This window comes from Labrus bergylta, chromosome 12 (genome assembly GCF_963930695.1).
Source record: "Labrus bergylta chromosome 12, fLabBer1.1, whole genome shotgun sequence".
NCBI classification, from domain to species: Eukaryota; Metazoa; Chordata; class Actinopteri; order Labriformes; family Labridae; genus Labrus; species Labrus bergylta.
In genome coordinates, this window is record NC_089206.1 from 4,115,505 (window position 1) to 4,140,310 (window position 24,806).

The 24,806-nt window shown below is 43.2% G+C and overlaps 1 protein-coding gene across 5 annotated transcripts in view; it reads right to left on the reverse strand.

Moving 5' to 3' along the window:
• The window catches only part of agap2 (ArfGAP with GTPase domain, ankyrin repeat and PH domain 2), a 32,278-nt gene extending 7,725 nt beyond the window's left edge, over nt 1–24,553 (reverse strand). Inside the window, exons 1-11 of one of the 5 annotated variants that reach the window (XM_065960832.1) lie at nt 24,245–24,553; nt 8,354–8,412; nt 7,570–7,657; nt 7,250–7,335; nt 6,982–7,117; nt 6,453–6,587; nt 6,183–6,301; nt 2,944–3,096; nt 2,744–2,818; nt 2,300–2,404; nt 646–826 (exon numbers count right to left, since the gene is read on the reverse strand). In XM_065960832.1, the coding sequence (XP_065816904.1) occupies nt 646–826; nt 2,300–2,404; nt 2,744–2,818; nt 2,944–3,096; nt 6,183–6,301; nt 6,453–6,587; nt 6,982–7,117; nt 7,250–7,335; nt 7,570–7,657; nt 8,354–8,412; nt 24,245–24,407 (1,300 nt within the window). In that variant the 5' untranslated portion in view covers nt 24,408–24,553. Of the gene's footprint in view, nt 1–645; nt 827–2,299; nt 2,405–2,743; nt 2,819–2,943; nt 3,097–6,182; nt 6,302–6,452; nt 6,588–6,981; nt 7,118–7,249; nt 7,336–7,569; nt 7,658–8,353; nt 8,413–15,509; nt 17,969–24,244 lie in introns of those variants that run through there. The other 4 variants (XM_065960831.1, XM_065960829.1, XM_020650278.3 and 1 more) reach the window with 4 other exon arrangements.
• Between the last annotated feature and the right edge of the window lie 253 nt (nt 24,554–24,806).

Here is a 24,806-nt window from a genome sequence, read left to right on the forward strand (position 1 = left end):
CACTTTCTTTCTCTTGTATGCTGTGTTTTGATTCTGTTTTTAACCTCAATGTAAAGCACATTGAGCTTAGCTGTAATGAAATGTGATATAGAAATAAAATTGATATCGCTATCGCTTGCCTTTGCAGTATTTATGTCAAAGAGCATGCATGTAATTTGTGCAAGAAGTCGTCACCGTTCATGGTGTCGGTCGGGTTGTAAGGCTGAAAAACTCTGCTGAGGTTTCCAAGCCTAACCCTCGCTCTGAAGAGAAAACACACCAAACTTTAAATTCAGGGATTGAATGTCAAATTGGCTGCAACACAAGAGAGTTGTGTTTTTTTTAAACCATGTTTTAGTCGGTTTTAAATAGTTCACCGTCTCTCTAATGCTTCATCTGTTTAGTTATCTGTGTCCTGATGGATGTCAATCTTGCTGGCTGCAAACAAATCTACCTACATGTACAAATAAAGTTACCTGAACCTGAGAAGTCCAGACGGCATCAGAGACAGACTCACACTTTGTCAGTTTCTGTGTATCAAGTTAAAAATCCTGCCAGTTTTGTCCTTTCACTGAAATGTCGCCGCCTCAGTGACATTCATAAACGACAGAACAGATCTGATAATGCTCTGTGTATGTACACGAGGAGCAGCAGCAGCAGCTGTACCTGTGCTGGTGTTATCAGCAGCCGTCGGCTCTTTGCTCAGCCCGTTGACGCCGGGTACAGAGCTGGGGGGGACGGGCGAGGGGCCCACGGGGGCGACGGCTCTCGGGGGACGTTTTCCAGGAACTTTAACCGTCACGCGCAGCAGGTCGATATCCTTCCCATGGATGTTCTGTGTGTAGTCCTGAAAGCCCCCAAAATATCACAAACAGTATTAGAGTGTTTATTTTTACACTGTGAGAGTCACTCGTAGTGGAAGAGAAGAAAATATCTTGTAGCAGAGTTTCAATCTGCACAGTTTGGTGTCATAACAGAGGAACTATCTGTGTTAACTAGTTTTATTTTTTTAAATGAAAGAGTATTCGGATGCATACTTCTACAGAATTTAATCTGACAAAGAAAACCCAGAGCAGGAGGAGATTATCGCTAATAGAGGCTCAGACGCTGTCCCTGTAGGGCTGGGAATCTTTGGGTGTCTCACGATTCAATTCGATTCTTGGGGTCACGATTCGATTCAGAATCTATTTTCGATTCAAAACGATTCATGATTCAAAATCTGTTTCTGAATAAGTCCATCCTTCAGGATCTACTCCAGTCATCTGTGAGACCGGCTGAATGTCTTGCTGCCCCATTTGTCATTCTACTGAGTTAAAGAGCTAGCATTAGCACTTAGCAGGGAGTGACTGATTAGCCCAAAAAACAAACTGATTTTTAGAATTTATGATTTATCGATTTAAAATCTCAGAAGATAAGAATTTAAATTTTTGCAAACAGACTTCTCCTAATCCTGCCTATCACTTCAAAATGCAGCGAAGAAGCTTTTGCAGTCCTGACATTCTTGGCTACAGTTGCTAAGTCATCATTGGACAATAATTGTCTGGGGGAGGGGCTTAAAGTCTTTATATGTGATTTTTCACACTTAAATGTAATATAAATCAAGTATATCCTCTGAAAATAACTCTGTGAGTCATGACTGTCTACAATGGGTGTAACACCCGAGTCCCACTGTCTGTGATGTTTTCAGAGTTTTCAGAGTCCTATCTTCAGTTTGTTTACATCGCCAGGACGGCCGGCTGACTCCTCCCCTCGTGTATAAAAGTTGTTTAATTGAGGGACTAGAGAAAAGAAGAATAACATACTGTACTCACTGCTTAACTGTGTTTCTAGATCACGCTCATTTCAGGTAAATTTACATGCAGTGTGAAGATACCAGCATAATAAAGATCGCTAGCATTAGCATGCTAACACAACAATGCAGCGCGAGTTGTTTTGGTTTCATGCTGGTGCTCAAGGGCGACATCTGCTGGATCAAAAAATCACATATAAAGCCTTTAACAAGTGGATGCTGCTTGTCCACTGTAAGTCATGAAGATGCTCTTTTAAATCCTCCTTTAATGTCTTTTTGATTTATCTTTTTCTTTGAGCTACATTAAGGTTCCTGTTCAGAGACTCAAAATGTTAAATCACAAAAAAAAAATCAATAGTAAGCTGCAGTTTCAAAGCAATTATAGGTTTGTTAAAGACGAAAGGGCCTGCACTGAAACCATCGAGGCTGAAACTGCAGTGAAATGTAAAAAGCTGCAGATATCATGTGGGTGTGCTAAATCTTGTCTTGTGTTTTTACTGCCGTATTGATCCGTCGGCGGTGTTCTCTTACACTGGAGCTGGAGTGGTAGGACAGCGTGCCATTGTTGGACAGGGTCACGTATTTCTTCTTCCACTCCTTATTCAGAGAGCTCCCACTCCTCTTCCACAGGATGCTCTGTCAAAAAAAAAAACACAAACCCAAGGTCAGCCACAAATCTACCTAAATTTAGAGTCGACGCGGCAGAGACGATCTCTTCAAAGTGTGAAGAGCGGCTCGACAACAAACGCTGAAAGCGCAGTATTAATAGAACACTCTTGAGAAAGGATGAAACAAAAGCTTTTTTTTTCTGCTGCTTATGTAAGATGAAAAAAGACGTTTTATTTTTTGTTCCTACATTGTTGCTGAAGAGGGAATTGGTACATGTTCCTGGGCTGCTTGTGCAGACTGAAGCATTAAACACCCACGTCATCGAATGTTCAGGTTTTTTGTAATGTTTGTAAAATTTTTCCAAACCTGTTTGATGGGAACGCCCCGCATGCTGCTCTGGTCTCCTTTAGCATCATTGGACTTCTTATCTGATTCCCGGTTCTGAAAGAAATCAGAGAAATGTGTTAGGAAGAAGATTTGATCAGAGGGAGTCGGATGCAGATGGAGTGAGATGATTGTGAGAGATGACGGGAAAAGTAGAAGGTGTGGGCTGGTGAACGACTGACCTTGAAGAGAGAGGGCCGTCGGGGGATGCTTTTCAGCGAGCGAGAGTTGACGCTGCTCACCCCCTCTCCCTGAGCCACTCGCAGCTCTCTGTGGCCGACCACAGGGGTGGAGGGGAGGGAGTAAGCGTAGCCGCTACTCGGGCCATTACTGGCCTGAGAGGAGGGTGGAGTGGAGTGGAGTGGTGGGACAGCGAGAGGTCAGGAGGTCAGGAGGCGAAGGGGGAGATGTCGATGGTGGTGTGAGGGGAGAGATGGAGAGAGTGAGAATGAGCTGATGAGTTGATGCATGAAAACCCCAGATATATAAAATACTCTCATGAGATCTGTCCACATTGCTTCTTATGATTGTGCTCGTAGTTCACAAGAACAATAATAGGCTCCCAAGTGTCAACCTCCAGTCTTGAAATATGAAACCAATGAGCAACTTCCTCTCCTCAAGTCTTTACATGAGGCTCACTTTAAAAGCCAAGAATCCCCATAGAGAGATAGATAGATAGATAGATAGATAGATAGATACTTTATTGATCCCGAGGGAAATTCAAAGCATCCAGTAGCAGGCGTAGACGTACATGACATGAAACATTTGTTACAAATTAAGCCGCAAAAAAAGCCCCCCGTACATATATATTAACCCAAAAAAGATTTAAAGAATCCCCCTAGATGAAACAAACTTAAACTGTGCAATTAAAAATAGACTTATACAAGAATGTACATAACCCGTGCAGGGATACAAATAAAGCCCTGTATTAAACGGGTAGAAAACACAGTTTTGATCTGAATAGCTCAATACATTAAAGGTCAAACTTTGTGGGCCGTGACCCCTGTTTTGATTAAGATAAGATAAGGTAAGATAATCCTTTATTTATCCCACAACGGGGAAATTGACATAAAATGTATTTTAATGCTTAGCGTTACTAGAATGAATGAATGAATGCAATTTGGAGATAGCTTTTCCAATATGGTGACCTTCATTGTTGGACTTCACAACACCTCTTTAGAAATATCCTTGTTTTATACAGTCTATGGTCAACCAGACCAATATATTATTTATATGAAAATAATTCAATTGCAGCACTTTTCTTCGTCCTTTCATTAATGGGATCCTTTTTTTTTTTTTTTTTTACTTTTTTCACTCAGGATTTAGATTTGTGTTATTTTACGCAACTTACAGGCACTTCCTTTGTTTAAATTGTGCACCTTCACTTTTTACAATACACTGTCTGTTTAAGCTGCTACTAGGACGTAGTCTCAGTGACGTCACCTACTTGTTTCTAGAGGGGCACCAAACGATGACGCCCAACGATGACGCCCAACGATGAAATTCCCCAAATTGGAAATTCCATTTGATCAATCCAGTAACAGACAAAGAGGTGGAGCTGAGGCGGGCCTTAAGCCTCCTAGCATACAGCATACATTTTTTTTACATTTCTGCTGGCATTTTAATATGGGACCTGATAGGTTTTCCTTTTCTGTTGCAGTAAGCCTCAAGTGGACACTTGAAGAACTGCAGTTCTTGTATGAAGTTGTCTAATAGAGCTCAACAGTGACCGCTCACTTTTCCTCTGGCTCTGGTTCCAGAAGTAAATTTCCCCCTTTCAAATCCTCCCTTGATTTTTTACAAAATCCTTATATCAAGAGATTGGCACCTGGACACAAGATTCATGTGAAGTATTTTGCTTTCACTGGGACACAGAGAGCAGCTCATGGGTGAAAGAAAAAAAAAAAAGATCAAGTGTGAGAGTTTCACAGATCTGAGGGTGAACATCGACACAGCACCATAAAACACCGGTGACATGGATTCACACAAAGTGGTTTGTGATCGATGGATGAATTCTTGAGCCTTTGATTCTCATGAACCAGCAGGAACGTGATACTCATGGAGCTGAGATGGATGGAGAGAAGGTGATGGACCGGTCTTGGGAGATGGAAAATTAGATTTCAGGGTGATGGATGATTTTCATTTAATAATGCGCGTCTCCTCCTCAGATGAACATTTTTACCACCCCTTCAAAATCTGTCTTCTGACTCTCAGTCTTTTTTTTTTTACACAGAATAATTCGTACTCTGATGTTGTTTAAAGGAGAAAATGTTTAATTCATATTCACACAAAAAAAATGTCAAGGATCATTAAAATTCTCCTGGAAGTGAGCAGAAAAATAAAATAAAATGCTCAGCAAAAAGTGAGAAACGACTTCAACTTTGCAGCGAATACCAGCAGAGCACTTTCATCTGTGTCCTATTTTGAACACATCTTATGTAATATCTGTCTAGACTAGAAAAAAGATTGTGTTTACCCAAACAGAGGAACAATAACAAGTTTTGCACCTGAATATATTAACGCTCTGATTTTTAATTCACATCTTAAAGTGAAGGTCTCCAGAACCCGAGAGGATTCATTCTGCGGGTGAACCAGTGCAAAAACAAGCCGCTATGCTTTTTTTATTTTAGAGGTTGGACTGTGGACAGAGACAAAAATCAGGGGTGAGAGGGAGAGCGAGCGAGAGGGTCGAGGTGGCTCCCCTAAAGGACCACAGCCATCACATGAGGCGCGCGCACCAACCACCAGACCACCGGCGCCCCAGGTCTGTTTTGGTTTCACACAAACGTTTTCTATCATTAGAGAAATTGGACGTGATGGTTTGTTGTTGTTTTTTTTTAATTGTCTTTCTATCCCATGTGGTCTGTTTTTTGCTCATATGAGTCCTTGCCGTCTTGTGTGTGTTTCTTTGTCCTGTGTGTTCAAATGTAATAAAATATTATTTTTCTAAATATGTTGTTGAGCAAAAACTTTAATATTTGTCTTCAGTATTTTTTCCCCTGTAGAATAAGATGTTAACACTCATCTACTGTGTGAGTGCCTGATTAGTCTCCATTAGGTCAGTACATTAGAAATGTTATGTAGAATAGTAACATATAAATGTGACTGTTTATGTTTATTATTTCACTTATTTATTTATTTATTTTTTCATTTGAATAATTTTACAAATTACTTTCATTATTCTTGTGTTATTAATATACTGCCACATTTTTTTGGGGGGTGTTTTATGTTTAACATATATAAATGTTGTATATGTTCTGATAAATGTGAAATTCAATAAAAAAATGTTTAGAAAAAAAAAGAATAGTAACATATAATGTTGTTTTTGTGTTTTGTTTTTGACACTTTTGGTTAAAGGGTCAAAATGTTGAGTATAACATGGAATTTAAAAAACAACTGCAGCTGTTGGGATGAGGTATACCTGTCCAGGAAACGTTGCAGATCCAGGTGTGGAGCCTCCAGAATGACTTGGAGAGTTGGGCAGAGACTTGCAGGCCTGCAGCGCCGCCTGCTTCTTCAGGGCTACAATCTTCTGAGCGGCTGATTAAAAAAAAACAAAAAAAACCACACAGACTCTGTTTCAGTCCTCTCTGACTATCAGCAGAATGTGTCACAGGTTTTGTTTACAACATCACAGACTGAACAGCCGTGTTTCCTTCGTGGTGACTCACACAGACACGATCTCACTCACCCTCGGAGAAGACTCGGTCCACGTTGAACCCGTAGGTGGCACAGGTCTCGTAAAACAGCGAGTGACGCACGTCAATGCACAGCTGTCGGGCTCTCTGATCCTCGATCACACGGGGGTTTGTGCTGCTGATTTTATCTGGAAAGAAAAAACAAGATCAGTGAGTGACAAACTGTAAAACAGTCCTGCATATTTGATCTTTTATTAAAGACTGATTGCTCTCTCCATTTATTCACAGAGACGTTTGATTTAAAGATGAATCATCATTAAATAACTCCCAATGTTTAACTGGATTGCATTCAGTGAACAACCAATTCATACTGAAACGCTTAGTGGACATTAAAGCTGTCCTACAAATGAACATATCTGATACAAAAATCTGATCCCACACACACACAGATTCTGCGTTTTGATGCAGAATCTCAAAACAGGGACCGAACTGTCTTTGCCTTGTCCTCTGACTATTATTCAAATCACACTGGTTTAATCTCATGATATGTAAATCTGCACGTCTGTGATTTGTTTCTCTGACCTTGGGTGCCCACCACAATGACGGGGATGTCTGTGCGGTGTGCGTTCAGCTGGCTGTAGTACTGATAGAGCTCCTGGAAGCTGGCCTCGTTCTCCAGACTGAAGACCAGGATCACTGCGTCAACCCAGCTGCTGAACTGAAGAGAGAGAGGAGGAGGATGATTGATGATGAAGGCTGCAGATATTTCAGTTCTGCATACTAATTACTATATTTCTCTCTCTCTCTGTGGCACACTCGCCCACACACACACACACACACAAAGAAGCACCTGTGCATCAGGTGGACCAGGCTCCTCCCGGATCAGTAATAGATGACTCTGTCCGTCCACCAGCACTTCCTTTTTATATCTTCCGCCTGACAAGGACAGTGACAATGACAGACAAGAGATTCAGAAGCTAGCGGCAGTGTGACAGAGACAGGAAGAAGCCAAATAACGCAGCTTCATAAAATCTACTCTGTGATAGAATAATTCATTAGGAGACACAAAACAATAAATTTAGTATTTAATCATGAAGCTACAACATTTTTTTTGATCTAGTAAAAGGACACACGTCACACAATAAAGAAGATGTACTCGTCTTGTCTCACCATCCGACTTCTCGAGTGCAACATAACTGCCGGTGATGTATTTGTTCACCAGTGCTGACTTGCCACTTTTCAGACTTCCTAGAATGCCCTGAGAGAAGAGGGAAGGAAATACAGCACCGTGAAGTTCACACACATCTCAGTGTAATGTTTCAAAAATATAAAAACCTCTGACTGAATTAAAACAAGCTCGGCCAAAATGTTTCACTTCCTCCTTCTAGTGTGTTGTCATTTTTTTTAGTTCAGTTTTTTTTTCTTCCTGTCAGTAGATCAACAGCTCAGGACATTTGATTACATCTCGTTTTAGTTTATCTAAATATGGAGGTCAGATGTAAAGGACGTAAAGTAGAAACTAGGGATTGAACGATTTATCAATACCATGGCAACAAAAATATTGAGACAATTCTTGTTTTTAGTGACCAATACTGCAGCCAAACTCCTGCACACTGTCTACATTGCACACATAGGTAGACAGTGTGCAGTTATCTGTACTGAAACCTTGCTAATGTATTTTTGAAATGTAGACAGTGCTCGCTCTATCGCTCTCTCTCTCTCCGCTGCTTTGGGTTAAAATGTGTGAAGATCTGTTTTTTTAAAAACTTGTTTACTTGGGTATTTAAACCTACGGAGCATCAAAAAGCAGTTGGACCTGAATTCAAATCTTTAGTTTGCTCGCTCTAGATCCCTGTTATTAAATTTCACATATATGATAAGTTGAAATTGAACATGTTCTTGTGTTTGTGGTTCAGGAGTGTGCATGCTGCATGTGTTGGCATTCTCGTCTCACCAGCCTGAGCTCGGGAATGGCTCTGCTCAGCGTCCACTCCTGGCTGTTGGCAATATTTACTGGAGGGAAACAGACAGAGACAAACAGTCAGCGATGCAGAGACTCAGAGAGAGAGAGATTCATCATTTTGATCATGCACAGTAAAAAGGGCAGCCATCATAGCGTCCTGCGGGAGAGCGATAAATCACACAGCTGCTGCGTGACTGTTAGCTATGAGCACACGTACGGCCTAGCAGGTCATCTTAATGAATATAACCTTTAAGTGACAGCAGGGGATCCACACAAGAAGCGGCCACACCAGTCATTAAGCCATTTTGCCTCCCATGTGCTATAAATGACGGGCAGCTGCGTCTGCACCACGCTCTCACTGAAAGGTTAAATTCAGCTGCCAATCAAACATCAAAAAGTCCTCAGTGGGTTTGAATGAAAACCAACTAGAGCTGCAACTAACGATTAGTGACGTTGGTGAGTGTTTTTCTGATTGATTGACTGATTTACCTTTAGGCTGTGAAAAGTCAAAACGGCCCATCAAAATGTTCTCACACGCTTTTCTCTTGACTGCAGGCGTTAGTTCCCTAAATCTGATTTTTGTTCTCTAATATAGGTGAGACCTGGTGTTCATGGCGGTTTGAAAAGCATAAACAAAAGGAACCTAGTCTTGTCCATTTGGATTTGATACAACTCGTTGACCAGACACACTGCAAAAACGTAAACCTGAACAAGTGTTTGTCTCTACTTTCTAGTCATAAATGATCTCACTACACTTAAAGGTCACATATTATTCACCATGTTTCTCTGACTCTAACATGTGTCTCTAGTCTGTCTACAAACCAACCAATGATGAGAAAAGTCCATCCTTTCTGTCTTTTACCTGCTCCACTCATGACATCACAAAGGGCAGTAGCCCCTCCCCCAGGTGGGTGACACTCCCACAGCTAAATGTTTGTTCTGCCCTCTGAGTCTGCCGTCTCATCGTAAAAACAATAGGACATGGAGCGAGAAAGCCTAAGTACACCCGAGCCCTTCCAGAGAGGGGGCGTGGTCAGACACCGCTCATTTACATATTTAAAGATACAGACACAGAAACAGCCTGTTCTGAGCAGGGCTGAAATAGAGGGGTTTATAGACATGATCAAATACAGGATCAGAGTGAATTTAGAACAAGAAACTTCACACACATGTTTTGAGGAGCTCTGAGACTTATTTAAACTGGTTGAAGAGGAGGAGATGTCACCTTTAATTAATTTCCATTTCCAGACAAAAAACAAGGCCTGGATTATTTGTAATGAGCAAAAACATTTGCCAATGCAGCAAGCAACTTGTATATGTTAAGCCTCATTAAATGACATGTACTTACTATTTAAGATAATACATTTCATATCAAGACACTCAACAAGTAAGCTGCAGTTTTTGCAGTGCAGTTCTGTTTTTTTTTTTTTTGGCATTGGATTTTTAGAAAGTCTGCACAGCAAATAAAGATCTATTACATGCTCTTTTGGCAAATTAGATCTAAACCCCATTTTGAGCTGGATTGAAATACGATTCCAATGTTATTTCTGCAGATGCCTCTCAGCTGCTAAAATCAGATAGCAAAGTTGTCTTTTTTTTTGTCACTAGCAAGGAGACACAAAGGGGAAACAAAATCCAGAGTGACAGAAATACATCAGAGAGTCTGCAGCAGAGCAGCTTCTTGTTTCAGAGATGTTTATGGTGTAGTGAAGGAGTTCTCAGAGTGACTCGACACCACAATAATTTGAATTAAGGATCTCCACTGCTAATGCGTCTGGGATGGAAAGCTGCATCATCATACTCCTAATATAATCACAGCGGCTCATGCAGATCGGTTAGTAGATGCTCGGAAAAGTAAATCCAATCTGAGCTCTTCTGAATGAGAGAGTGAACTAAATGTTTGTCTTAAACTTCTTATTAGCCTGAAGTCTGAACAAAGTCTTTCATTCATTGTACTCAATCAGGTACAGTTCAGATTTATTTACTTTGTGATCTTGATCTGAACAGTCAAACTGGAAAGCACACAAACGTTCATGTCACTTTAAATCTGTGGTTCTTAACTGGTGGGTCACAGAGTCATTTTAAGGGTTCGCAAATGTCAATCAATCAACCATTATTTGTATAGTGCCAAATAACAAGTGTTATCTCGAGGCGCTTTACAAACAGAGCATATGGGATAATATGCAGGAAGGATTTCTCCTTTGTATTCCTCTCGTTCCTGTTGTCCACACTTCCTTGTCGCTGAAGTGGAGGTCGGAGCAGGACGGGCATGAATGAGGACGGCGGTGGCTGTCGGGACGACACAGTCCGATGGTGGAGCCTGGGCGTCAGGGAAGTCATGTGGAAATGTGTGCTGGATTGTTTATTTTGTAAAAAAAAAAAAAAAGTCTATAAAGCGCCTTTTGAACATGTTTTTCTTAGTTCCATTTCTATGATCTATTACGTGTTTTACAACGTTTGAAGTCCAAACTGCACAGTTTTTTCATTAATTAAATCTGATTGGTTGAAAAGTGTCAGAAATTTTAGGTTGTGATTTTTCATGATGGAGTTGGTGGTGGGTCTTGAGGCTTTACCAGTCGAGAACTGCTGCTTTAGATGATCATCAGCCACAATTCTGTGCTGGCGTTGACAGACACCTCAAATTCTGAATTAATGGATTCAATCAGTTTTATGATCCAAACCCTCCTGGCTCTCACATGAATCCTCCATGCAGAGGTAGCGGCCACAAAGCGTGCTCCATGAAAAAGTAAAAAACACATAAAGGCTCACTTTAGCGGTCTGTGTTCACTAGAATACAAGAAGCATGCTGGGTTTAGACATCTTCCTTTTAGTAGCTGTGACCAGTTCACACTGGGAACTGAAATTTGTCACATTTTAGAAAAGGAGTTAAGAGTAGAAATAGGATTGGAGTGATGTATCTCTATATTTATCTCTACAGCTTGCAGTGTGAACATGCCAGTGATGATCTCTACAAATACCTTGTTGTGGTCTAACAGTCCAAAAGCCAAAGTTATTCAGTCCACTGTGACATAAAAACCAAAAACAAATCTCACATATCAGAGAAACACCAACGAAACGATGAACTGATTATCATAGTTTTACATTTTCTGCCAACTGACTAACAAACTAATCCTTTCAGCCCTGATATGAAACGAGACCAGGTTTGATTTGGCTGGCTGCAAAAATGTGTTTTCCAATGTGCTGAACAAACAACATGGACATCCACACTGACACAGACAGAGACGAAAACACACACACACACACACACACACACACACACACACACACACACACACAGACAACAGACAGTACAGTAATCTAGCAGAGTCGGGTTGCACACAGCTGTGCCAAGGTCGCTGAGGGGCAGAAGAGGTGGCATGCCCTGGATGTGAAGTGATGCTCACACTCAGACACCCAGCTGCAGCTTCAGACGAGAAAAGAGAAAAAGACAAGAGCCTGAGGGGAAAACCAAAAGAGACACAAACAACAACAAAAAGAGAGTTGCTACTTTATGACCTCGACCGAGCTCAAACCAAAGCTGCAGCCAACAACAATACTCAATACACAATTTGGAGTGTATTCAACCTTCGGAACCTGTGGTGCAGAACTTTATCGTGCCAAAAAATGTCTATAAAATTAGTTTCGCTGTATTAATCTTGTAATTTCCTGTGTCCAGATTTCTGTTCTACAAGACCTCAATATTCCAACGCCCAGCTCCGAGACCTCCACCCTGAAGACGAAACCAGGCACCAGAACCCTGCTCTCATACCTCGGACCTCCCAGCCCGCAATCCAAAATAAAAGACGTCCAATTAATAACCGCTTGAGGGGTTTGTCTGCATTCTTTATAACAGAAGACAAAGAACAGCTGAAGCTTAGGAATGTAATTGTGCAGAAATCTCGTCATAAAACCAACGCACTTAAGGGATTCAAATTTAGCAGCGAACATCAAATTAGATTTTTTTTTATCGGCATCTGAATCATGATGTGGCGACGAATTTGATTTCAGTGTTGAAAAGTTGGTGTGTGATAACTAACAAAGTACTGCATGTGAGGAGAGAGACAAAGCCTCTAGAATAAACATGTCATGAACCTAGAGGTGTCACCGATGCTGCTGACCTTAAAGTGAATAAATCAAGCCAAAGTAACCAAAGTGTTTTTAGAAAAAGGAACAAAGTTTGAGGTGGCAACCACTTAAAAGCACACACACTAGCTTAGATTAGCTTTCGCTCTAACTGATGCAAATGAATGCTTTGCAGCTAAAATTCAAATACTGAGTAATTGGTTGTCATTATTGGTTGAAAATGTTCGGCCTAAGTTTAGGTTTTGGTTTTATTTTGGCTCTATATAACTGGGATGTGACCTAATAAGGTTGATATTCTATCTTTTATTTCATCTCAGCTGAGTTATGAATCCTCTGGGAAGCAAGAAATTATGAAAAAAGGTACTGAGATGTTCCCACATATACGAGTGAAGATTTTGGTTTTCTGATAGTGCTCGAGTGAAAAGGTCAGTGGAGCGTCATTCTCATCCTCTAGGCTGCTAACATTGTTCACAGAGAGTATAAACATATAGAAGCGGGAAACATAGAAAGGCTACAGGGGGAGTATTGGGCAGATTAGTCAGAAAGACGTAGTGCATGCTATTAAATGTGTGGCGTGTCCTTCAAAGACAGATGATGATTAAATTCGAGTCCAGCTGTAAATCTGCAGAGCGTTTAGGCCGCGACTTCACACATTCAACCGCTCATGATGTGCTTTAGATCTGGGGGGGAAAAAGGGGGCAACTCCTACCACGCAAACAGAGAAACGCACTGACACTGCTGTCTGTCTCTCTCACTCAAAGCTCTCTTTATGGCCGGCTGCTGCTGCCAGAAGTGATCAGACAAGTGTGATCCTTCTGCTGCTTCGACACACACATTTCCACAGAAAGCCAATTATCCACACTCTCTGCTCCAAACCAAACCCCCCCCCCCCCCCCCCGTATGTATAGCCTGTAGCTCTCATCCGAAAACGCCAATTTTCTAACTTAAATCTGTTTTTGTCAGAATCCTGTCAGCCTGTGTCAACGCCTGGTCACACACGCACACACGCACACACACACACACACACACACACACACACACACACACACACACACACACACACACACACACACACACACACACACACACACACACACACACACACACACACACACACACACACACACACTTGCACACCACGGCTCCCTCATCATCCTCCTCCACCTCCTCCTCTGTTTCATCAGCCTCTGTAGCAGCAGTAGAAGCAGCAGTCCTGCCGGTTGCCATGGCAACACTTCCTCCTGCCCTTAGTATGTTTGTGTGCAAACGTGCATGTGTGTGTGCGTGTGTGTGTGTGTGTGTGTAGTTGGCAAGGCTAGTCTCACTACTTGAAGTGAATCCACAGTGTGCATGTGTAACAGTGTGAATACACAATGAGTGAATGAATGTATTAAACACACACACACACACACACACACACACACACACACACACACACACACACACACACACACACACACACACACACACACACACACACACACACACAGGCTCACTCACTCCCACAGGCTGACACTCGCTCTTTCTTTGAGCAAACATGTTTGTCTGAAAGAGGCGCTCTGTTGAACGCTGCAGCCGTCGTCGACACACAGCCAGGAGGGGGAAAAATTTGTAACTCAACAAACAGAAGATGCTAATTCTTAAAAAAAGCAAAATGAACGCTTTGACATATTTAAATGCCTCTCAGACATAAAAAACAAAAAGTGAGCAGGGATGGCAGCTCATGTAGTGGGCGGACTATCAAAGACAGGATTAGAAATGTTCTTCCCTTTTTAAACGTGGGTGACAAATATCGCCTCACGTTGTTCCCTCTCTCTCAAGCTTTTCCTGAACTACAGCCGAGGTGAGGAGCAGTGCAACCCACCAGCGGCTCCTCTCTCCCCTCTGGCTTCATTATGAGACTTAAACCCATGCTGGGAACGCTGCTTAAGTGTGTGTATGTGACGTATGTGTGCGTGTGTGTGCAGAGATTACCCCTCCAGCGGTGTGAAATCTGCCCCGCGCTCTGAGGGGGAATTAGATTAAGACCGTCCAAGATGGTTCCATTGTCAGTTCTCACATCAAAGAGCTTCATCTGTCATAAATGTGTAGTCGCACATGGCTTCAGGAAATGTCTCATGACAGAATTAAAGCCTGTAAATGTGTTCTGTGTGTGGGGTTCTCTGAAAAGATCTACTCCACCCAACCCCACCCCGAACTCATTTTTAAATGGATGCCTGTGCACAGATGAAGAGGCTCCACTCTGATGATGACAGGAGCTGAAGTGTCTCTGATAATGGGTTGTTATCATGCATGTGTACTTGGATTAGCTGAAGAGGAGACAGTGATGTCAGGAAATTTCAGCTACCATATTTATCTTTTCTGTTACTGATTTAGACACCTGGATTTCCCAGACAGCCCAAATCCTGCTTTCTTAATTCATCTATTTGGACAGTCAGTCACAACTGAGAAAGAAATCAAATAAATGAATCTAGAAATCGATAACATTTCTATATTCTAAGTTTTTTTTTTTTTTCTTTTTTTTTAGACATTTATCTGATTTGTGTCTGTTCACAAGCGTTGAAGAGTTGTTGATTTTTAACGTAAAGCTGCTTTATTCTGTGTTTGTTTTGGACATCGGCTTTCACTGTGTCTCCTATTTAAAAACTCAAGACACAACAATTGAGGAGCTCTTATCCAAAAACCAGCAGAGTGACTCCAAAAACCATGAGCTTAAGTACACGGCAGCTAGAGCTTGCTTAATTGAGTGTTACTCCCAGTAACATTACATTCCTTGCTGGCACAACACAGCTGTTTTCTGTGGTTACCAATTACATAATGGGAATGGGAAATGTGTTCTTCATTCCTACTTGAAAACAGTTGTTACAGTTGGCAGCCATAACACTTCTAGGTGACTGTACTGTGCAGCTGGTTCTGCGTTGGAGTGGCAAAGAAAAGGAACATGTTTCTGTATCATACAGTCACAAAAAACTCCAGCACATAAGGAAGTATCATAAACATTTCTGTTCCCTGTATTTAAATCAGAAGAACTCTAGATGTCGGGCGTGCGTTAGCGACCTCCTACCTTCCTCCTCGCTGGAGTCTCTCTGTATGTAGACAGGAGGCGCTGTGGACGACGACCCGGCTGCCCCCGAGCTGCTCTTTGTGAAAATGCCACTGATGAACTTAAGCATCTTCCTGTCCTTCGCGGAGCCTCGTTGGCCCTGCTGGGCCTGCTGAGCCTCCCTCGCCAGCCCGAGGTCTTCAGAGAGGCTGTTCAGATCGCTGTTATCCAGCGTGCGGCTTTTACCTTTGCGCGCCGGTTTGGAGGCTTGGGTCGCGGGCGCAGGTAGGGAAGCGGACCCCGCCTTTAGTCTCTCTTTCCTCGGCATGTCTCTCATCACGGCGGCCATGCTACCTCCGATCTCGAGAGTGATTCCAGCTTGGGCTTCGTCTCTCAGGTCCCTCCATCCGTCGGGCCTGCTCGCCTCCGCCCACGAGGCCCTGCAGGGGCCGGGCGAGCGCGTCGGCATGCGACAGTCCTTGCGGTCGAGGCTCTGTGCCGAAGTCGGGCTGCGCTCTCGACCCTCCCGGGATTCTCGGCCCCGGGTGGCGACGCTGCTGTGAGACTTCAGCAGACTCACCGGCCGCTGCCCCACCGGGCGGATCGGGAGGCTGGTCCTGGTCGGGGTGCGGCTGGGCTCGACCGCCTCGGTCGGGGTTGTTTTGGTCAGCGAGGGCGACCTGCATTGCTTCGCCTCTGGAGTGGGAAGCGTCTGCTCCGCTCGTGTGAAATCGACCTCCGCAGACTTTGTCGGTAAAGGAATGGAGAGGTTGTCCGTTGGCTTTTCACTCCCTTTACTCAGGACGTCGACAGCGGAGGGAGAGCCGAGAGGTTCCTCAGTCGACCTCCCCTCCTTCCCATCAGCAGCATCCTCAACCTTTTGTGGTTGTCCTAAAACAACCCCGGCTCCATTCTCAGCCCGTGCAGGGGCGTAACCTCCCGCCTCATCCTCGCCTTTCCCAGTCCTGCCCCCTTGCCCGACCTCCACCTCCACCTCCACCTCCTTCCCCTGGGCGCCGCTCTTGGCCTCCCCTCCATTCTCCTCCACGGCCTCTACCTTGACAAGGGTGAGGGAGATGAGGTAGGTGGTGCGTTGCTGCAGGGCGCCGCCTCCGCTCATGTGGACAGGCTTCAGTAGACACACAATAGATGAATGAAGCCAGACAGAGCGACATGAACCGCTGACGGCGTGCCAGCGGAAATGGATGTGGAAGAATTCGACGGCACGACTGTGACCGAAAACTTACACGGAGGGAGATTAAGTTTCTCCTTGGAAGATTCAACAGCAGAGCGGCTGCTGGTTGTATCCATTCCCCAAAAATCCCCGCGTCTTTGTTTTCCAATTTCTAATTTCAGTCACGGATTTTCTTCAACGACCGCAATTTTTCATTTGTCTCAGAAACAGGAAAGAAAATCTCTTCCCTGACAACCTTCAACACTCGGTCAGTGGAGTCCAATCAGCTCTTTTGTTCCTAGAAAACACCCAATTAAAACCGACCGCCACTGAGGGAAATAAATCTTCATTATGGATGCCTCGTTCCTGATGATGATTATTTACTTATTCTTTATGTGCAGCACCTTAAACGTTTGTTCATTCCATCCTCTTCAGCGAAAAACCTTGATTGATTGATTTCAGAATAATAATAACGGCCCCGCATCATACGTCATCCAGAAATATGATCAACAGCAGCTGAAAAAAGGTGAAGTCTTTAAAAATGCATCGGTGTCACCCTAAAGCAGCGTGGCCCAGCACGCCCCAGAGCTGTATGAGAACCAGTCCAGATCGAGAGCTCTCATTGCACAGCCACACATGTGTGTTGACAGCGGCGTCCGTTCAGAGAGCGCGGCGGGGAGACGCACAGGAAGGACATCGACGAGGGCTGAAGGGGATCGGGGAAAGGCGACGCCGACAGAAGCCTAGGTGTAAATCTGGAGATGCATGAGCGAGCCTGGGTGCGTCCGGCCATCACGCCCCTCTCGCCGTCTCCCGGGCTGCAGCCTGTGTCCTCTGAGCGCGCCGGGCGTCGAGCATGACAACACACGCGTGGAGAAGTCGCTGAGGCGAGTCACCGCTCCGACAGCTCCCCGGCCGCCTCCGACGCCTTCCACCGCCGCGCAGGTTCAGCGAGTCTGAAGCACATCACACACCATACATACACACTCTCACACACATGCATGCATGCACACAACCTCACACATGCACCGCTCTTCTTCTCTCCCACACTCTGCGTTTCTCTCTCTCTTAGCTCTCGCAAAACACACCGATCTGGATCTCCAGTGTCCCCTCCCTCTACATGCCCCTCCTCATTCCAATAAGCAATCCATACAATGCAGAAGAATCCCACTCCTCGTTTCCCCCCTCTTTTCTTCTCTCTTTCTCTATCTGTGATTCTGCTTCTGCTCCTCTCAGACGTGTGCAGGGTCCCTGCTTTTTATTGCTCATCCCCTCCCATCCCCTCCCCTCCCATCTTCCTCGCTGCGAGTCGGAGAGGAGAGGAAGGGGGGGGGGGGGGGCAGCGGGTAACGGCTGGTGGTAAAACAGCAGTGCTACACACACAAGCTGGACCTGCTAAATGAGGGGAGACTGCAGAGGAAAGATCAGCAGCAGGGAGAGGAAAGAAGAAGGGAGAGTAGTGTGGAAGAGTGACAAATGGAAGATGCAATATAATGGATGCATGTTTGGGGAGGGAAAAAAAAAAAAGGCTCTCGGGTGGGGTGTCTGTTCCCTGTTTCATTTACACAGCTGTCAGAACAGTTTCATCAACATCATCCATCCTGCTTCAGCTGCCGATCTGTGCAGAAATGTGTGTGTATGAGTGTGTGTGTGTGTGTGGCGCTCTGTGGCTCCTCCTCGGCGGGAGGCTTGGCTTGTTTGTTGCTAAGGTGTTACAATCTTCCTGGCTCTGGTGGCACAATCATCTCCTCCCTGTCCTTCCTCCCTCCTCCTCCTCCTCCCTTCCTCTCTCCTGCTTTCGTACATTCTGCAATCACAATCAGCGTCAGGATCTCGGTAACCAAAATGGTGTTTCTCAGTGTGTGTGTGAGTGTGTGTGTGTGTGTGTGTCTTGTACATGTGAGTGAAAGAGGTTTTTCCTGCGAGTGTATTGATCTGTAGTCTATTGCCTACTACGGCATGTGTTCATTAGCAGAAGTGGGTGAGCTCTGTGCTCACAGCGTGAAGCGAGCAACAGCGAGAGAGGATGAGAGCATATTGGACATCAATAGTTGGACCACAGAATGCAAAAAGAATAAACCGCATGTTCTGTTATTTCTGTGTAAATAAAACAAACCCATTCACAAGGAAAGCAAAAAATGATAATGTGTGTGAAAAAATGTTGATGGACTTGTGCATGATTTGAAACCTACTTGTGCCTGGACTTTTGCAAAATACAGTTTCTAATCGTGTTTCAGGCTACCAGAATTTTAAACTTTAATATGATTCTAGTAAAAATCTAGTGTTCATACCAAGGCAAATTAAAACAGGAGTTCTAGACATCTAATCTTGATTAATCTCTTGTTTTTGATTACCAAAAAAATGAAGGCAAAGTCCTGCACATGGTCTTTGCGTCTGGGGGGTGAAATCCAGTGAGCTTCAGTAATTGTGCAATGAAAGAGAAGAAAAACTTCACAAATGAAAGAAATTATTTTATAAAACGATGATGATCTTGACAAACATTTGCTGTTTCAATTTGTTCTTAGTGTCTTTGAATGTCTCATAGTAAACCCAGCGTTGCGGTGCATTGTGTTGGCTTCACATACAAACAGGAAGCAGCTGTCAGGTTTTTCAAATCAAATCTTTCAAAGTGACAGGGCGCCAATACCCAATACCGATATTAGATCAGATCGGTCCCATCTCTGCTTATAGGAAATTGTTATACATTTTGAATTGTTTCAAAGCCGACTGAATGTCTTGTTTAGTCCGACCGCTAACAGCTAAAGCGGTCAAAAAGAAATTCAGTTTATTGTAACATAACACAAAACATAACAGCAAATTCTACGATGTGTGAGCTTGAACACAAAGATATTTATCTCTTTTATAAACTGGCTTAATATTAAGTCAAAATAGTTGCCAATCTATTTCCTGTGCATCGACTGATCTTGAACAAACAGAAATCTTAATCGAGGCAAATAAAAGAAGAACTGCTGCAAATATGCTGCGTGCTACAAAATAAACACCGCAGCAAACATGATTACACATCCATCTCCTGGATTATTACCCGGTGTGTAATTTCATGTTAATTACTCTCTGATTAAAAAAAAAACGGGCCTTGATGTGGAATCAGAGGATGCATTTCCCCACAGTGCACCACTTGCAGCCTCCCACCATCATCTCATAAAACAGGGTCTGGCTGTCCACCTGCTCAGCCCACTCGCCCCCCCTCCCCTCTCTTCCACAGCCAGTGAGAGGGCAATAAACTACTCTCACTGAATACAAAAGACCTCCGACAGCCGCCTTTGGCTCAAGGGGGGAAAAAAAAAACGACACGACCTGGAAGGGACTCCACGGCAAGAAGACTCATGAATAAAAAAAAAGAAGAACGAGATGAGCTGCTTTATAAAAATCCTAACACACTTTCATGGGAGGCGACATGTGTAGAAATCCATTTTTAACAACTGTGGCGACATGACAGGACTGTGTCTGTGTGCTGGAGTGCACCTCAGGTTGCTGCAGTGCTGCACGCGAGAAGGCGACAAGAAAGAAAGCTACAGTGGAACAACGTGCAGTTCCTTTAGTGGCCACACGAGGGTGGCTCCAAAACGCTACAAAGACGTGTTCGGCCTCTTTATACTGATAAATCAACAAATACAGTCAGCTGTAGAGCTGGCTATGGACTCAACCTCCCAATTCAATTTGATTTTAATTCTGTGGGTCAGGATTCTTTCTGATATCGATCAATATGCTTCGACATTAATTTAATAATACACACGCATAGATGACAAGAATACCCAGATAACTCATCACAGTACCTTCTGATATTTGTTAAATAACTACGTGTGCATTGTTTGTATTTGTTTAGAACAAACAGACTTAAAAATGTATTTTATCGTTGCATTATTCTTTAATTTAAAAAAGAATAAAACATTAAAGTACAATGTGATCTAAAGTGCACATTTGTGTCTGAGCTGAATTTGCAGTAAAATCGTAATAAAAATATCAGTGCTGTAAAGGCACGGACAAAAACTATATATAAAGTACACTATTGCACCTGACCTGAATTCACAGCGCCCCAAGTGGAAAGGAGGCGTCATTACAACTAAAAAAAAACGATCTCGGGATTTCCCTGAATCGATATTGAATTGGGAAAATAATAATTGCAATGCAGTCATGAATCGACATTTTTAACCAGCCCTAATAAGCTATCACAACAAAAAAGCATCTTATTTTGTGCAAACAAAAAGGTTATCTAGCTCGTCTAATGGTTAATGAATGAGCCCCACGTCACAGACTGGAGAACTGGAGAGTCTACCTCCTTGGCTACGTTTTAAAATTCATCCAGATTATGGTTGCACAGTGAATCTGATTATTTTTATTTACAAAGGCAGATAAACAGGCGGACACTGTCCCTGTGCATAGAGACTCACATGCATGCTTACAGACAAAGCTCTCCCCACACCGACACCCATGGGCAGCTGCTGTCAGATGGACAGTGGCCAAGGGCAGTGGTCATGCTGGGTGAGTTTTCATTTCTCCTTCACTGTGAGCTGTCCTCGTCCCCGCCATGCTGCAGCGAGCAGCCGTCAGATTCACATTTAAAAGTCTTCATTTAGCTCCCACCTCACTTCTTTTTCTCCAAGTCTTTCTTTATGTATTTTTTTTTCTCCCCTGCTCCCAGCCTTATTCTTGGCACACAGCATCCACCGGCCACATCCCACTCGCTTATTAAGTCCACAGGAGAGGTGGCTCTCTTTTTTTTTTAGAAGCAGTGAACTCTACACTCACAGATCCAGGCCCCCACAGAGGATATACACCGACTTTGATCCTCACTACGGCACAGACACTCCAGCAGCCTAATCATACTGAAGAGAAAAGAAAGTGAGTGTTTTTACACACAGGGAAAGAGGGGGGGGGGGGTCTCTTTAGAGTGTTTTAAGATCTGCCAGCTCCTTAAAAGGACCTCAAAACTCACCAGAACCAGACTGAAGATGAGTGACCTTCAGCTCACAGACAAACAGGGGAATTAGCTTAATGAGGCTTTCTTCTTATTGATTACTGTATGAGCTAACAGGCTGAGCTAAAGTCATTGTGAGTAAATACTATTTGGCAATAAACCTGATTCTTAATATGAGACATATTTCATCATTTTATTTGGTTTTATTTTGGGGCTTATGCATCTTATTAGAGACAGGACAGATAGAGTCAGAAATCACGGAGAGAGAGAGAGAGTGGGGAATGACATGCGGGAAAGGAGCCACAGGTCAGACTCGAACCCAAGGCCGCCCGCTTGGAGGACCACAGCCTCCGTACATGAGGCACATGCACTAACCACTAGGCTAATAGAGCCCCTATTGTATTACTTTCTTTCTTAATTTTTTTATACTAATTTGTTCCTTTTTTCCTTTTACATCTAAACTTGCAAAGTAAAGAAAGCTGTCCAATAAACTAGTACATTAACCTCTTTTGAAAAACATTTCTATATATTATTATTATTTAAAAACTATATTATGACTTTATATATCAGAAAATCAGGAAAGTACTTGAATAATAAGCAACCCAGAAAAATGCAGAGTTTGAGAAAGTGTCCCTACTTTCCATCACTGGTAATGTTGTAGTTGTGTGAGTACACTGCAAAAACTCAAATCTGAGTAAATTAATAAGTCTAATAATGTGTTTCTCATTACACTTAATATAAATCATAATTCACTTCACGAATCCAGATTAACAAATTATTTAAGCCATGGGCGGGATGCGAGCCCGGGCTGCCCGCTTGAGACGACAGCCTCAATACATGGAGCGCGCGCACTAACCACTGCGCCACTGCGCCACCAGCACGCCCCATTTATTCATTTAATTTAAAGATATATTTGGGTCTTTCTTCCTTTATTGGAGAGAGCAGGTGAAGAGAGACAGGAAGTGTTGGGAGGAGAGGGGGGGGGGGGGGGGATGACGTGCAGCAAAGGGTCGAGGTCGGATTCGAACCCACAACAGCTTCGTTTCTGCACATGGGGCGTGCATCATAACCGCTAGGCTCTCCCTCACCGTGTCTGATCTGAGAGCTCTCTGATCAGAGGAGCTGGAGAGAAGAGCCTCAAAGTCTCATCCTGCTCTGACTACAAGTCGAGGGTGCTGCTTGTCGTTTATGTCGTGTTTCCAGAATGTTTTCAAGACGAGCAGATTTGAGCTTTGAGAACAAGTTTGATTTAAGAGCTGAAGCGAGAGTAGGGGTTCACTGCTATTTTGTTTAACTCCCATTTTCCCCTGTTTTGTGGCAAGTCAGGGAGTTTAGTGTTTTGTTCACATCAGGTAAGACGAGTTTTATTTCAAGTTAGAGTAGAGAGGTTTCTGGCCTTGTGAGAACACTTTCAGAAACTGCTTTCAGTTGGATGTTTTTCTTTTCTTGGTTTCACTTTGTAAGTAAATGTTCTAAATAAACATTTGTAAATCTTTGACAGTATTTTTCATTCAGTTATTTTATTTTATAAATGTGTTCAGTTACTCCTTTAGTTCCTCTAAATTTAATCTTAATAAGGTCGTAACAGTCAGACAAATACACTTTAGTTTTTGTAGTGTACGATTTTAAAGATGTTTACTCCCTCTTTTAACGAGGGGTGAAAGAGTCATTTTTGCACAACCAGAACATGTATATTGTAGATAAAGGGGGAAAGGCCAAATCTGTATCATCCTGCTCCTCGGTGTCACTTTGATGTTATCGTTTAGTTTTACTTTCTATATTTTTTTCTGCTTTGCATGTTTAGTTGTCTTCACTCTGAAGTTCAAAATAAGAATTATCAATCAATAAAAATATTAAATTATTTCAGTATGACGTCATGGTGAACTTTCACTTACAGAGAATTATTTTCAACATTGCTTCAGTAAATGATGCAAAATAAACTTCTCATCTTCTTGCTGCAGTTCAAGAGAAAAGAAGTTTCAGATGAAATTAAAAAAAAAAACAAGTGGGAGTTTAAGAGTAACACGTTGTGTCACTTTAAAGAAGAAGCGGTGGGAAGTGGAGATATGAGGAAATGATGTCAAAGTGATCAGCTTCACATGTAAAGGCTCTGTTTGTCTGAAAGGAAGTGGCTTTGAGGGCAGTTGCAGATTGGCAGACAGGAAGTAGGCCACACAGCAGGTTTCATCCTGCTGCCATGGCGATGGCTGCTGAGGGATGTTGCCATTGGTCGCCCAGGGTCCAGAGGCTGACTGATAAATAAAAGTTATAAAACCCGACCTGAAAGGTGAATTATCGCGGCCTCAGAGTAAAATGAGAACTGCAAAAACAGAGAGAAGAAGTATTTCCACAGAAAAAAACACACCGATAGAGACAGGAAGTAGAGGTGCAGATATCAATCACCTTCGCTGTCATGTTCCCAGAACAACACCCAACGACTACAACTGATGAAGAGAGCGACTGTAAACCAAAGTCGACACTGATAGTTTGCAGATGATTTTTAACACGAGCATCCTAAAAAAGTTACACTGAATTTGAAGTTGACTTTTCAGTGTGAACTTTAGCAGAAAGGTTTACGTGTTGCTTTCTTACCTGACACATCAAACACACGTCGATCACAAAGAGCAAAAGAAGAAGAGGTCTTACCTTGAATACTGTGGAGGTAAACCTTGAGGCCCGAGCTCAGCTGTTGATCGCCGACTCTTTCAAACTGCTTGGAAAGTCTACTGATTGCCCTCTGGAGAGATTCATGCCTCTTGATCTCTGCCTTTATTGCAGTGGAGTTCACTGATTTGCTGTTGCTGCTCATCCTGACACATGGATCCGTTGTTAAGTGAAGCAAAAGTTGCTCGCTTCAGCCCATTTGAACCTCCTGGCTGTTAGTTCCACCAGATGAACGCCGTCCTAAGACAGAAGAAGAAGCAGAAAAAAAGAAGCCACGGCGCCTCTCTCACGTCGCTCTCTCTCTCTCTCTCTCTCTCTCTCTCTCTTTCTCTTTAGACCACAAAGTCAGCCCACGACAGTTTGTGTCTCAGTTTCCTCTGCAGGTTTGAACTGAACTAAATTCACTTCCTTATTTCAAACCTTGTTCTTCAGTAGACAGCAAGTCTGACTGCTGTCGTGGTCGCACCACTGAAAAGCAGCTGAGGCAGAAATGTACCTTACAATACATGCTGTGCTGCTTTAATCTAGAAATACTATAAATAAA